General features: G+C 32.5%; 1 protein-coding gene across 11 annotated transcripts in view; it reads left to right on the forward strand.

The window, feature by feature from the left end:
* Window positions 1-17,237, forward strand: part of LOC103577291 (syntaxin-binding protein 5) — a 245,942-nt gene that overhangs the window by 107,307 nt on the left and 121,398 nt on the right. For 6 of the 11 annotated variants that reach the window (XM_053742555.1, XM_053742554.1, XM_053742559.1 and 3 more), the window contains exon 15: window positions 16,591-17,110. The exons of the other annotated variants lie outside the window; for them this stretch is intronic. In XM_053742555.1, coding sequence (XP_053598530.1) covers window positions 16,591-17,110 — 520 coding nt within the window. The remainder of the gene's footprint in view (window positions 1-16,590; window positions 17,111-17,237) is intronic. 11 annotated transcript variants of the gene reach the window in all.

Here is a 17,237-nt window from a genome sequence, read left to right on the forward strand (position 1 = left end):
TTACGGACGGAAATTGAGTAAATTATTTAATTAATAATTAGTTCGGCCAATTGAATAAATTCCGGCCTGAATTAATTTTCTGACGCGATCGTGAAATTAATTTATAGCGGCCAATGGGCCTGGAATAAATTAATCATTTACGACAGGCCTTGAATAAAATCATATGAAGTTACGGACAAGATGGCGGATAAGAGTGGCGCGATAACTTTTGAGAACACGAGACTCGACGCGCGGTCGAAACGGCCGACGGGCCTTAGACTATCAGGTACGTACACGAGACCAACGGAAAGATATTAGGTAATTAATTATAATTAGTTCGGCCGATTAATAAAATTAATCAAGGGCCATAATTAATTATAATTTACCTCCAGATAATGTTAGCAACACTTGATGGATGGTGACTGCTATCTGCTGTGATCCAGTAGCTGGTATTTTTTTCTCCAAAGTTAGTAGGATCTCCGTTGCTCTGTGTTTTCCTCGCCTTGAATATTCGCCTCTTTGCGCCTCGTTTTATTAATTGTAATGTTAATCTGTCAATGAACAGTAGGCATTAGAAAATACATATATATATATATATATATATATATATATATATATATATATATATATATATATATATATAGAGCAGAAGAAAATTTTTTACACGATAAAATAAAAATTTTTTTGAATTATTTTACAATTTATAAATGAAAGAAAGAAAATTTCATCTCATAATTTTTTTTATAAAAAAAAATTTTTTGAAAAATCAAGAGATCAAGCTCAATTTTTCATGGCTTTTAGATATTAACAAGCCACGTCGAATGACACCTTAACGATCAAAATCGATTTATCCGTTCAAGAGTTATAGATATTTACATTTATACGTACTTACGTACGTACACACATACATACACTCGGGCATCATCCTGAAATTAGTCAGAATAGCTTCCTAGAACCTCCAAACGTGAAAATTTGATAGAAAGTCGGTTTTCGAAAATCAAACCGAAACCAATAATTTCCTGAATTTTTGAAAATTATCAATTTTCTTAGCGGAAAGTTAAAAAATATAATTAGTGATTAGATCAAATAGTATATCGAAAAAATAGTATATTACACATCTAGGAAAGTAAAATAAGAAATGTCTCAGATCACATGTAATTGTTGGCCGAGGTCAACAAACTTGTGATCTGAGACATTTTTTCCTAGATGTGTAATATACTATAGCTGCATGTAATACAGAAATAAAAAACTTACGGAGATGTGAATAAAGAAAAATTCTTTCCTTTCAGGAAAGGTTAAAATCTGAAATAACGGTAGTTCGTATTAGCTGTCCTGAAGTTTTTTTTCCGCCCATATCTTCAAGGAGGTACTAAGTAAGGCAATAGTGATAACAAAATGCCTGGTTTTAGATCTACATCGTAAGGAAAAAATGTAATGATTAATTACATTGCTGTATCAACTACGCGTAAACATGCAAACTCGTCATAATTTTTAACACTTAAATGATCTTGAGTTAAAAGAGATTAACGAGCATCATAAGTTTCAACCAATAATCTTCTTAGGTCAACCCAAGGAGTTAATACTGTACGCAATGATTCTATTTTGTCGGCAACAGAAGCTAATTATTGAGAATTTAGTGTGCATTATTAAACTGTTTAGGATTAGTAATTATTATTGTTGATAGCAGAAAGAATCGTGACTGAATTTTTTCAAAATTTATCACCTGAGATTGTAACATTATGTACGGGCGTGTTGGATTTTTGACCTCGTTTTTCTAAAACACCATCTTGAAACATTTTTTTTTTGGCATATATGCCATGATTATAATCAAAATGCTACCATAACTTCCTTCCGGCCATAACGGTAACACCTATTTACAACGAAATGGTGTATAATATGTAGAACATGCTTTGCGAGGAAAAGTTTCATGCACTTGAATAGCATAAAACTGAAATTCAGAAGCCGAGATATTAGTAACAAATGGAATTTTTTCAATTTTCCCAGCTGTTAATAGAAGTTTCAACATATTTAGGTCATTATTAATTTGTACCCATTTCTATTGATTGAAAAAATAGTTTAAGGTTTTTCTCAAGAATTTTAAAAATTCGTAAAAAATAATTTGAAAAAGTACCGAAGAACTAAAACTTGCATTTGAATGAGGCATTTGATTATTAAGTGGTATGTTCTCCTCCGCAGTATCCAAATATTGGGTATACTACAATGTTTAAAATTTTACTGTATAAAATTATTGAGTTTAATTACGTTAATAGGGTTTGTTTTTCATTTTACGTTTAAATAATTACTTCGGAACACAATTTCGTAAACTCGTTCATTTCTTGTAAAATAAATAACAGAACCTTGTTTTAGAGGTTACATTTAAAACACGCGTGGACAATATAAAAAAAATCTAGGCGTCGGTTGACCCTGCGGGCCAGCCCCAAAACTTCCCGCTGTTTTCGACCTCAAAGAGCTCGAAAACATTAGTGTAGATATATTTTCGAGCTCGAAAATGCTATCACATGCAATTGTTTTTTTACGATCTTTTCAAGCTGTTACAAGTTATCTGTTATGCTGAAGTTTGAAAATTTAAGAATCGAAAATCATCAATGAAGCGGTTTTTGAAATTTAATTCCTGATTATGTTCAGTAAAATAAGTGTATTGAGGCAGAAATCAATGTCGGGGATCAAAATCAAGATTTAAATAAGTTTTGACTCATGTAAGAAACAATAAAATATGAAATATCCGATAAAAATATTAAAAACTACGTTTTATCGATTTTTTTGTTGATAATATGATTTAAACTAAAAACCAAGTTCGATGACATTATATGATCAAAAGAAACCATAAAAAAGATGAGTTGGTATGATATCAGGCACATTTCAGTACGTTATATTATGATTTATCCGGAAAAAATAACATAAAATGTTATTTTTTTAACTTTTCAACACCGATATCTTTTGAACTAATCAATCGATTTTGATAGTTGACGTGGTAATCGGCGCGTTTCATTGGATTCTAGAGCTGATTAAAATTTGAAATCGATCGCGTCAATCGTTTCGAAAATATTTAGAAAAAACCGTTTTTCACTATTTCTTTCTCCCGCGATAACTCTCGAACGAATTATCCGATTTTGATGTTTGAGGTGGCAATCGACGCGTTTTATTGAGTACTAGAGCTGATTAGATTTTGAAGTCGATCGTATAAGTCGTTTTTGAGAAATCAATAAAAAACTAAAAAAAAATTTTTTTTTTTCGTAATTCGCAAATATTTTCGAGTCTATTCGATCAAATAATCTGAAATTTTGAGAAAAGTTGATGGCCAACAAGCTCTTTCGATTGCCACCTCAAACATCCAAATTGATTTAGTAGTTCAAAAGTTACAAAGAGTTTACATCCATACATACACACACACACACACACACACACACACACACACACACACACACACACACACACACACACACACACACACACACACACTCGGACATCATTCTGAAAATAGTCAGAATAGCTTCCTAGGACCTCAAAACGTCGACATCTGATGAAAACTCGATTTTCGAAAATCGGGGTGAAAACAATAACTTCCCGAAATTTTTGAAAATCGTCGATTTTCTTAGCGGGAAGTTAAAAATAAATTAAAAATTACTATCGCTTCCCTCAAATAGTTTTTTTAATTCAATAAATACAATATAATCTACTTACATATATTTTTTCACAGTGATTTTTATTTTACGAATAGATTTATTGAAATAATTTTGTTTTTATAATTGCACTGATCATTTTACACTCACAGCCTCTGATTTCTTTTGGTTTACCCCTTGTATTATGGAAATTACTTATAATTACGATGTTTATATCGTAAAAATTCATAGAAAAGTAGTAATTCTGACAATGTAAAATTATAAAAGTAAAGATATTAAGAGTCTGGTCCTGGATTATGATACAGCTATTGTAACTTTTACTATAATTTTCTTTCCGTGTAGCCTGAGATGCTGGGCCGCGCACTATATTGAGAGCGCCCGGCACCCATTTCATTTTTCTACCGACAAGTCAATGAAATTTTCATTTGTTTACTTAAAAGTTAATTAACAATAGGATAATAATTAAATAATTTTATACTATTAATATATTAATAAAATATAAATATTTGACAATAAATCCTGAAAATTTCATTCATTTATCTTTAAAAGTTGTTTTGAAATCTATTTTTTAATCAAAAGTACTCAAAATTTCCATTGTAAAAAAAATTGTTGTTAAGATGAAAATTTTAAAAAGTCGTTGGGGGGATTAATTTTTCATAGTGACTACTTAAAAAAAAAATTCATGGACTTAATTTTTATGATCAAGTGAAAAATAGGGGATCCACTTGACGTGATCTTGTTCGTGGGTAATATTCATTTAAAATTTCGGGTCTGTAGGACCTCCTCTAAAAACGTGAAAATTTTTATTTCTTACGCTCCCGCAAAAACGTATAACAATCAATTTTATAGGAAAAAATTGAGCTACCGATTTTTTTGTAATGTTGGTAATATCTATTTCAAATTTCGAGTCTGTAGGTGTTTTGGTCAAAAAACGTAAATATTTTCATTTCTAACGTCCCCTCACAGCCCCACCAGTGTCGATTTTATAACCGGGCAGCGTTGGTATACGACGTGAGAGTGCTGCTCTCTCGATGTCTCTGTCTGGATTTGGTCTTTCTCTCTCTATCTTATTACAGCCTGATTGCTGAGTTCGGCTGAGTTAGGCGCTAGACCACAAGGGATGGTTTCGCGCAGCAGGTGACCGTAAATCAGTCATGTACGCATAATTAGGTAGGGGTCATCGGAGGTTGGGACCTAAGACGTCTCGATCGGAGACGACACTCAAGTTCAAGTGCTCGTCGAAACAGCTACACGGAAGTCAGCGACAAGTTTTTATTTGAAAAGCTCTGAAAATTAAAATTTTGTTTCTCGCGAATATCTATATATTATAAACTGGTTTACAAAGCCATTTGTCGTGAAGTCATACGAGTGATCTGCCCAGTGTCCAGCCTGTAAGCAGCCCAGAACCTGAACGACAAATCCACGGGGAAGGTCCACCATGCAGCGACGCCCGATACCACCAGTACGTCGTAATCAATAAATCCAGATAAGATTTTTAACAAAGTTATTCATATTTATATCTCTCTCTTCAACGCCATATAATTTAATATTTAATTTGTTTCCGCGTCCAATGATCTCTGTGCGCTTCCAGTGAATTTATTCATGGTCGCTGGACGCATACTTATCTTAAATGTAATTTATTTATTTATAAAAAGGTGAAAATCCTTGTACATATTTGGGGACTTGGTTAAATAAATTTATTATACATATATATACGGTAATTGAGTCTCTAAAATAAATTTCTTTTATCACCAGCGTTCTCTAGAATAAGTTATTTCAGCCGCGTGTCCGGTAAGAACGAGTCGACCTGCAACCTGAGAACTATTTTCCGTTAAAAACCAGCAACAAAATAATTATAATTTATATTTATATTTAATAATTTATTATTAATTAATTAATTTAGTCGGGAAAATAACTTAACTGTGGTTCGTGGCTACTGGACACGAAGTAGCCAAGGCCCACCGTTATAATTTAAAAAAAAAAAAATTACACCATCGATTTTCTCAGTTCGGCAGTAATTTTTATTTTGCTATGACAACGGTTGCTATGCCATCTGGTAGTAGCCAATCAAAGAAGTGAATTTGGTCGTCTGTCAATGAGGAATGAAGATTCGCCCGAGTAAAAATATAAAATAGCCGCAACACTGCTGCAACAGCGCCGCACGGGCTCTCAATGCCCGTAACACCGCCGCAACGCCACAGCAACACCACCGCAACACGATAGCACTATATTAATATTCTCTGAAAAACTTCCCAAATTTCGCAACACCGCTGCAACAAGTTTATGATGATATTAAATTGTGATTGCCACAAAACTGCCGTACCACAGCTGCAACACTCGACAAACTAATCATATATATTTTATCATTTTTGAAATAATTTTCTAAGTTGCATAACATCATGTGACTTATTTTTAATTTCAGATAAAAAATAAAGAGCGTGTCCCAGGTGAAAATAATTGGCTGAAACTGTAAAATTTTATTGAAATAGGACAAAAGTTTTATTCTTCCTAAAGAGGCCGGAAATTGGTCGATATTTGGCCGACAAATGAATCGGCCTGTTTTCGGCCAGACTATGTTTGTTTTTTTTTTCAATAAAATTATCGCAAGTAAGGATCTTTGGCCAAAAACAGGCCAAAATTTAGCCGATATTTGGCCGACAATTGAATCGGTCTGTTTTCGGCCATATTTTATTTTTTTTTTTAATAAAATTATGGTACTTACAAAAAATTTCATGCAATTGAAAATAGAACATAAAAAAATTTCAAGTTGTGGAACTTAAGGTTGTTCGGACATTACTGCGACATTTAGATAAAAATCAAAATATTTAGTATGTTGTTAATTAATATTAAATACGTATAAATTACTTTTTTCAGGTATATCTGACGAATAGTTTTCACGTTATTAATTATTGAAATATCGTAATTTAACATACAGAGTATAGGAAACGTCGACTAAATGCCCTTGTATCGAGTTATGTAGTTGCTCCCTATAAAGATAAAAAAACAAAAAACTTTCCTCTTTATTAATTAACTATCGTAGAATACGTTAAAATTAGTTGAAAAGTGTTCTGACGAATGATTTTAAATATAATCTAATAAGAAACACAGAAAATTCACAATAATATCCATGCGCCATGATGAAAAATAATCTATTCAAGTGATTCAGATGAGTGCGGCAACGTCGCAAGAAATAAAACGCGCGAACTTTTAAAATCAAAATATAACCGGGTACCCCTCGACTTCCGTGGTCTTGACGATGAGGCTTACGAGGTCACAATTTGGATACCTTTTGAACTCAAAAGTCCTAAGGGCGCCACTGAGAGTAAATTGCACTATCTCTCAGTGTCGTGTGCAAGGCAAAACAAAGCAGAGAGAAATGAAATCTCAAGGATGAGTTCGAAAATTTCCTTACCGTGGCTGGACCACACAGCTGCAGAGTTAGGTTTTAAATATAACAAATTCAATCACTTAATGAGCGGTCGGTTGGACTCAGCGTCATTAGTTAATTGAGAATAAATTATTTCAGCAAATTTAATTTAATAAAATATATCCAAATTTATTTATAATAATTATGTGGCAACAGATATAGTTTCTAGTTTAATATAAAATTGCGATTTCCCGACAACATTTACGTATTTTAAAATTTGACTTAGTTTTAAATCCAATATAAAATTTCTTTAATTATAATAACAATTATTATCTCCTTAATATACGACAAATTTTTGCTGGCGAAGCAATAAATGAATTCAAGTTCACACTCTCATGCAGACTCTCCGCAAATAAAAAATCATAAACGACGCTTAAAGTTCTGGGCTGTTTTTCTTTCCTGAATTTTTTATTTTATTTAAATTTTATCTTAATGAATTTTACTTAACAAAGTTCCCAATGATGCGGTCGGTGAGACTCAGCACCAAGGTCACTTTCATAACTAAAGTTCCAGCACCTTCTAGAGAACGGTCGTTGGGACTCAGTATCTCCAGAAGAATACCAGCTAAATTTAACTAAATTTAAATATTACAATTTTTTAATTATTGGATAATTAATCAGTGGTCGCTAGACTCAGCTGAAAAGTATTCCAAGATGACGCTACCTAAAAATGACAAACCCAGGCACTTACAGAAAATGGCAACCGAACGCTCTCGAATCCACGCCGCGAAAATCGATAAAATTTTTTTTTACTTTTTTTTTTTTTTTAATTTTTTTTTCAAGTTCAATATAAATAAATATTAGCTTTTGATAAAATAAAAGGATTAAATCTTTGAAGATGGTCTTCATAAATTTACCGAAGTTGTCGATGATGTTCCTATCGACGCCATTAGGTGGGAGGAGGGACGCCGCCTGAGCTTGCTGACGCTGGATACCTTTTACGTTCCTTCTCCTGCTGCCAATTGGTAATAAAAATTTCCTTATTAATTCGCGCGGTTGTGAAACTCAGCGCAATTATTAAATCTTTATGTGAAATTTTACAAAAGCCACAAAGTGGATTGAAAATTGGCGTCCGGGGTCAAACTTAGACTCACCGGTTACTGGAGATGTACCAGGCACGGGGTTTATTTAACTCGCCGTAAATCCTCGTTGAATGATAATTTTGTGGAACACCAAAACTCACTTGGATCAGTAATTAATTAAATTTTCATGGGGTCTTACGACTCACCATAAATTATGATTAGATGTTATAGACTTTATGTAGAGAGAGAAATAGTAGACTACAATGGCGACTGGTTATTCGCAGCTCTCGGCAGTGAGTGACGCTCGAGTGCCTCTCTCTGCGCCGCGAAACCAGCAGCTCCCCACTTTTAATTCCATGTCAGGCTCGTACCATCCAGATCTTTTTCGAATTCAAATTTCTAAAAACGGCGGGACTCGGGGTCCCTGTAGAGTACCCATTCATCGCACGGCCAAGCGTACCAATGAATTAATAGAGTCCCATATTATCGATCGTCGACGGCGTGGGGACAACGGAAATTCGTGGGCCGAGAGCGCAGTCGAATCAAATTCAAATTTAAATATTAATTTACAAATGAAATTAATTTATTTTAAATCATCCCTGTCATAAAAAATATAACTGATTATTTCTGCAGATGCATATCATATTTTATGACAATTATTTATTTTATTTTTAAATTTGTAATTGCGGTAATCTGAAAAAATTAAATAAATAATTTTTAACATATTAATACAAAATATTATACATAATAAGCAGGAGTAAAATAATTTTAAGCTAGTAAAAATAATTTCTATGACTTATTTTTAAATTTATTATAAATTTTTTTAATTAAATAATAATTAAATAAAATATTCTTTACTCTTGATAATAAATAAAATTCAACTGAACACTTTCCAGCTAGATCAACGTGAACAGATGATCGAAGCGACGTTGTCAAATCTACATTATGAAAAAAAATACTTGAATCAAAAGTACTTTATTTTTTATTTATATTAATTAAATTAATGGATTAATCCGTTCGAAAATAATAATGAGTGCAGTCTAAATTTAGACAATGAATTTATATAATTACATTTTCAATTTATGGGAAAAAAAATTTAGATTTTACTTTGATTTATGGGGTACTGTCCGAACAACCTTAAAAATATGATTCAAAATTTTGTGAAAAATTATGCTTTCAATTTATAAAATGTTTTAGTAACTCACTAAGTTATAATTATATATATAAGACATAGTGAAAACATCTCATTTTTAATAGTTATAGTGGCATAATTTTCATGGGAATTGTTTATATTTTGGTACAATATAGAATTTTCTTTCGTGGTATCATTGATGTAAGTTCTATGACAGTTCGTGGCTGATTGAAAACATATTAATGAGCGAAAATGAAAAATCGATTTTTTGAATTTCATACGAGCAAAATTTTTTATTATTAACAGATTATAATTTTAAACGAAAATATTTCTTATGAATATATGTAAAGAGAGCTCCTAATTATTCCGTAGCCAATATAAATGTCTAAATATATAAGACCTAACTTCACTATGTATTAGTAATTTTTTTTATAATTAATATGTTCTAAAACTTCCCTTCGAAATAAAATTCACTCCGGGCGATAAAAGAAATAGAAAATCATTCACTCCACATTCACCCCGTATTCATTCCGCGTTTACTTCGCAAATTTTTTACAGTGTAAGCATAATAGTTAATCATATAGGAAAAACGAGTTACATATGACCATACACCGCCATATATAGAGCCTAAATACTTTTCAAACAATTTTATACATAACTATGTAACCAAAATTACGCATATCATAATTACTTACAAACCGGATTTTATAGCACACGAAAAAAAAAATAAGAAATTTTTTTGTTATTAATAATGATAGATTTTCAATTATATTGTACTGTTTGAAGAATAATGTATTCGTTCAATCTCATATAGCACAAGTAAATTTAGTAATCACCGTTGGTAGCGTAGTCTAGTCGTTAATGCGTCGGTCTTTCGTTCTCTTGGTCCCGGGTTCGAAGCCCACGGCAGTGTGTGCGGTTAGTTGATAATTCTAGCGTTTTGCTTCTCGAAATAAAAAATTTCTACTAGATTAGAAATTTAATTAATCACATATCTGATAATTCCCGCATTACCAAAATGATTGAACAAGAAAAAAAAATACTGAAATTGATTAACTCTTTTTTTTTAATTAATTTGAAATTTCTATGCATGGCTATGTATATATTAGAAATTTTGATACATGGCCATATATAATTCACTTTCCGGACAATTAAATAAGTATTTGATAATTACAATTACTTCTATTCTATTCAATCGAATGGAATAATAATAATAATAATAATAATAATAATAATAATAATAATAATAATAATAATAATAATAATAATAATAATAATAATAATAATAATAATAATAATAATAATAATAATAATAATAATAATGAATATTTTTACCTGGAGCCGCTGTGTTGCAGTACTGTTGCAGCGACGGTTCGGATCAAAATAAATGATAAAAAATCTGTGGACAAAATATTCGTGAAAAAAATTCAGCTGATTAAATATTTGTCGATATATTATGTGATGAATTAAATGATAAATGTTCCTAAAAATATGATTTTAATAACTTCCTTTTACTGTTATTTTAACTATGAAAAATTTGATGTGATGAATTTATCCCTCTGTTACCTCAATTTTCAGGATATTTTATTCATCGGATGTAATTTCCGCGGATATTTTGTCGTGTGGTTATTTTGTCTACGGATTTTTCGTCGCGGTTATTTTGACCGCGGTCTAATATATATTAGAATGTGTCAGCAAAATTTTTTTTGCATTAAACATACTTCAGATTATACTTTAATAAACAGAGAAATTCCTCTTATCAGTTCGGAAAATTTATTATATATCATTATATTTTATTTTTATTAAGGTTCCACTTATAAGCTCTATTATCCAGGAAATATTGGTCGTAATTATTTGACTATGAGAACTTTTTTTGTTGAGAATTTCATGTTCTATACAGCAATCAAGTTTTATTCATCATTAATTGACTTATAATTCAATTTAATTTTATTACCAACATTATTGTCTTTGGGCTTACATGTGTACCTGTCCAGGCCTAGGTATGAGCCTCACAAACAACCCTCTTACAAAACTTCAATCTTAACCTATATCCTTATAATAATAATAACAACAGCTATAATAACAACACCTATTCCTAAAACCTTAAGATTACTTTTAAAACTACTATTACCATTATCGCCTCCCCCGACAATTATAATTACTACTATTATTATTATCATTATCATCATCATTATCATCCGCTTGGGTGCCCGGGCCCTCGTCGCCACACACGTTGTTCCTTACATTCCATTCCTACCTTTCACTCTGCTTCGATTCTTGTACTCACTTTAACCTTTTCCATCCACTCAACCCCCCCCCCCCCCAACCGTTCCATAAGTTCCTTCCACATCCTACCCCACCTCCTTATATTCTGGCATCTCTCTGCCACGTGTTCGACCGTCTCCCTCTCTACCCCACAGAGCCTACTCCTCCTATCTTTCTCTTTCATCCAGTACCAGTTACCCCTCAACTCACTCCCATACTTAATCTTCGCTACTAATCTCGTTTCATTGCTGCTCAAACCTATTTCCCCACTCCAATATTCTGGCTCCCCTCCGTCACCACGTCCTTATATCTTGGGTTAAACTCTGACTCCTTAATCTTATTCCTCTTTTCCTGTTTCGGAACATCGCGATCCCTATCCCTCAACTCGGAGCTCCTCCGAATCCCTCCTCTCCAATCTAAATCTATCCCTGTCCCCGATCACTCATATCTATTTAAATATTTTTCCCTCTCTTTGTCCTCCTCACCCTCCCTTCTCTATTTACCTTTCCTCGTTCCTCCATGCATTTGTTCAATAAATCCATCAAAATGACTCTCTGTAGTGAGTACGTGCGCTGACTCCGGAAAATCTAATCATCAGAACTTTCTGGCAAGAACAAAGTCACCGCTAAAAACATGCTTAGTGTACCGATACTACTCTAACTCTTTTGATGTCCTTAAATGGACCCGAAAAGAGCTAAGATATCTCGATATCAAGACATGCAAAGCCACGGACATGAATCGTAGTATGTACGTTAAATCTTCCGTCACCAGATTATACCTTTCCCGGCACATTGGAGGGAGAGGTCTACAGAGCTTGGAGTGTCTACATAATCATTTGATTTTGGGCCTACAAAGGTAGATGTTTTAGCCTAACAAAGTTGTCAATTTCACGGCAGATGAAAATGAGTTCCTTATGCAAATTGTTTATTAACATGGTAATAGGCAAAAGGGAATGTTTTTATATAAGGCAGCAATCTACGCGACCGAAACCCTTTGTCTCGGAAAAACAAGCCCTTTTATGGAACTTTCTAAGAAAGAATTTAAGAGTGTCATCAGGAATGTTGAGCAGTAAAAACTGCTCGGTACGCATATGTGCAAGTCCATTCACGGTTTGTTCTTTAAACACGTCAGTGATCATGACTTGTCTATGTAGCTGACGTTTTCTATCTTGAAGTCAGCTGGACTGAGGTCGGGGACTGAAGGATATATTTTCGCTTGTTAAGATGGTGTTATCAACACTCTCGTATACCATGCTAAAGATCTCCAGATGCAGCTATCCGATATATTCTGTAGGGTATGTAAGCAACATCCTGAGACGTTTATGCATCTCTTATTAATATGTCTTGTGCTTGATATTCATACATTCAGCGTTATGGTGCTGCCATGCCAATACTTTATTACCTGCTTTGTCATACGCATGGTATCGAAACACCAATCTGTCCTATCTGCCAGGAGATGTTTTGGAAGTTGTTTTGAATGATCGTTACCGTATTTATTGGAACGTGATATTTGCAGCAACTCGAAAGACTGACCACAACAAATTGTCGTTCTCATTGTTGACGTCCTTGAGGGCATGAAACAGTCTTTTATATCAGTATTAGCTAAAATACTAACTTGTTCGTTTCAAGTTGAATTTCTGACATTGTAAATCCAGAAAAATGGTATCCTCGGATCGCTTCGTCTTAGGCAACAGAATTTGGCCTCCTGTGCTTGCTAACTATAATGTTGATGGAGCATCGCAGCAGTAACGGATGGTGCTCCTGAGCACCCTTCGGTAAAGTTGAACTATCGGAGATAGTTCTCTAAGCATTGAAAATGAACCACTAATAATAATAATAATGAAAAGTTGTAAAACTAATATAAATGTAATTTAATCTAATTTTTTTATTATAATATAGTAAAATTTACTATATACATAGTATAACGGTGAGCCCTGGCTACTTCGTGTCCAGTAGCCACGAACCACAGTTAATAAAATTTTCCCGAATAAATTAATTAAATTTAAATTATTAATCTAAATATAAATTATAACTATTTTGTTGCTGGTTCTGAAACGGGAAAAGATTTCAGGATGTAGGCAGACTCGTTCTGACCGGACACGCGGCTGAAATATAACTTATTCTAAGAGACGCTGGTGATAAGGAAATTCGACCAAAGAGACTCAATTAAGTTATATATAACAAATTTTATTTAACCAAACCCCAAATATTATTTTCACAATAGTTTCCCCTTTTATTAATTAATTAATTACTTATAAGAACAAATATGCATCTAGCGACAATGAATAAATTTATTGAATGCGCACGAGATTTATTGGACGCGGGGAACGAATTAATAATCAATCAAAATAAATACTGCGTTAAAGAGAAAGAAAAGGGTTGTGAATAATTTGTCGAAACTTATCTGGTTACACGTGGGCTTACTGGTGATATCGATCTCCGATTGGTTGCGGGCTTCTTGGACTCGACATCGATCCTCTTCAGTGAATCCTCGCGGGCAGATGTCGTACACCAAACCACCATACTCACTTAATAATCGAATTTGGTTTTCTTTGACCAGACGAAGGAGTTTCAAGTCTCCTTATTTAAAAAATTTGAATGACTACAATTATCACTTACAATAAAATCAATAATTTAGTTTAATATAAACGAAAGGTCTCAATAAATAAAATTATTCAGGTAATAGACTGACCGAAATAGAACTGAGTGTTAGACTAAATGAGTAGATATAACAAACTAATAGACTAGATATCGTTAGACCGGCTTAAATAAATTGTTATGAGTCTTAGTGCTAGAGTAGGGACCACGCTAAGCATCCTCAGTCCACTCTAGGCGATGGCCAGGGCCTAAGTGCTCGAGCAAGTGTCTGCTGGCCCTTTTATATGTTAATTTTGGAGGGGTGGAACTACCCCACTGTCGTCTAAATTCAATTAGAATTTGATCGAGGGGGCCCCGGGTGACTGAGGAGTGTTAATTAATATACAAATTATTCTAATAGATGGCCGTAGAATCAGTTAGATTTTGCGCTCGATTTTTCAAGTCGTAAAATCAAAACGCACGTTCGCAATAGTCAATTTAATTCACAGAAAAAATATCTTGATTGGAACGATTTAATGGATAGTCGTGTGCATACCGTGAAGAGAGTTATATATATAGTTACTGTCATAATACGTTCTAGTCCCATTTACGATTTGAATTGTTTTCAGTGCTATACGTGTAAATATTATCATTAACGCCTGAATAATTAAACGAGTATTGTTATAGTCAGAACACAGTATCGTGCTGGTCACAATACTTTTTTTTCAGTGTCCTCATAAAAATTACTAAACACAACTAAAGAGTAAACCTGCAAAATAGTAAAAATTATACGATTTTAATAGCGTTCGAAGTTTATATTATAAATTTTGTAATTTTATCCCATATTTTTAGATAAAGTTCCTTATTTTTTTTTCGTATAAAACATTCACTTTAATTGTGTCTATTGGATGGAATTTTTGATTGTTACAATGATAACTTGTATTATCTCAATTTGTATTTAAAAAAAACTACATTAGCATTATGAATATTGCTAACTGAAAATCGTAACAGTCATAGTTTTCCTATAGAGTTTGAGATTTCATTCTATTGCAGTTATTCTCTCACCAACATAATATTTGGATTTGCGCATGCGCGGAATATCTTTCCGAATAGCATAATGGATGGGAAAGGAATAATGATGGGAAAAAATCCTGAACTCTCTCTCGAACGACTATATAGTATAACATAATAAGTACACTATCTATATTGTAATCATTACTAAAGTTTTCCCAGTACGTAAGTCACCGTCGAGATTGCCGAAAATTTTCTGTTTGTAATGTTACTGTGTACTAATGGCGTGATATTGGATTCATTTTCTAAAAGTGGAGGTAACTACCGAGAGCGTTTTATTCTCTGGGAGAACTTCACATCAAAATACAAATAACAATAATAAATATCACGATTGTAACGTAATTAAAACTTTAATTTTTGCTCCGTGTATACAAAAAAGAACTGGTTTAGTAAAGCATATCACATCAAATCAGATTAACCTAAATAAAATTAAATATATGTATATCTTATTTCACATAATCATAAATTTGGTGATAAAAATGAATTTAACTATACATATACGGAAAGAAAATTCTACCAAAATTTACGATGTTAACATCGTAATCGTGGACTAGACTTTTATTAACGTAACTTTTAAAATGTCTCATTTCAAAATTTACTATGTGGGTTATATTTTTTACTGCTTAACATCGTAATTTTAACAAAGACTTTTAGGATTAAAAATTAAAATTTAACATCGTAAAAAAAAAAAGAAATAAAAATTACCTTTTAAAATTAGATTTATTCGTATATTTATTATTTATATTTACTTTTTAATAAAATAAATATTACAGTGCTGCCTCTGTTATAATACGATGGAAGCTATAAAAACTATGATGTTACATCGCAATTTTTAAATAGTAACTGCGTCTTCCGCAAGAGGAGCTCTCGTGACTTATGACTGTTAATTCAAATTGTTTATATGGATCTTAAAAACAACCTAAAGTGTAGGCCCTTCGGTGGCCGAGTGGTCTAAGGCGTGGGACACTTGACACTCAAAAGGACTCGGGATCGAATTCAACTGCTGATCGGTTATTATTTTATTCTTTTATTTAAAATATCTCTTCAAATTTTAAGATGTTCACATCATAATTTATATTGAAGAGCTTGAGACTTCGTATTATTTGTCTGAAGTATTATTTCTTAAATGAAATTTCCAACGCTACATCGTAAAAATTACGATTTTAAAAGTCTAGTCCACCACTACAATAATCAATAGGACAAATGATGATGTTAGTATCATAAATTTAACTAAAATTTTTATTCTGTGTACACGGTACTATATTCGATAAGATTGGATATATTGTCTTTGGTTATAGTGAACTTAATTTATTTTGATCTACTCAGATATAGACAAGTCTGAACTAATTTTAGAAGTTCTAATCTACTTACCTAAACTAATTCTTTCAACTACTCCGTTAAAAGAAATTATTTTATCATTAAATCCAGCATACTCTCATAATCTTTTTTCTATTAAAAAGTCAAATTATAACCCTTAGAAACAAGTATCACAATCAACTTTTTATCGTAATCCTACCGAAGTATTACTTGAATTGAATGATGAAATAACAACTGCTTCAACAACTATAGCATTATCATCATCATCAAATAAAAGTCCTGTATCGACAAGTTCTCTGCGTACTGAAAAACATGGCCTTACAACAATGACCTGTGAGTTATCAACAATTACAAGCCCTAGTGATGTGTCTGATGACAATGATGACAGTGATGACAATAATCAAAAATTAATAAGCCCGATAACTGATAATCCGATACGACCTATTGATCTACCTCTGTTAGGAAATAATGATAAGTTACTGGAATTACACAAAAAACGTTTAAAAGGACGACATATCAAGACACGATTATTATCAGTACCTAATTTAAAAAATCAAAAACTTAATAATAATAACTACAACGATGGATTATTTACTAGAAATGATGATAATAATTTGACATCGACAACTGGTATGACATCTAACAACGAATCATTTGCCGGAAATTTAATGAGACGATTCAGTAAGTGTTTAATGATCAATAGATTGAATAATTATTCGAACAATAATATTATTATTTTTAAGTTGAATGCTCAGGGGGTTATCCTCGGTAGTCCGAATCTACCAAGGGCCTCACCTGAGCGCCAAAT

This window comes from Microplitis demolitor, chromosome 10, assembly GCF_026212275.2.
Source record: "Microplitis demolitor isolate Queensland-Clemson2020A chromosome 10, iyMicDemo2.1a, whole genome shotgun sequence".
Classification (NCBI taxonomy): Eukaryota; Metazoa; Arthropoda; class Insecta; order Hymenoptera; family Braconidae; genus Microplitis; species Microplitis demolitor.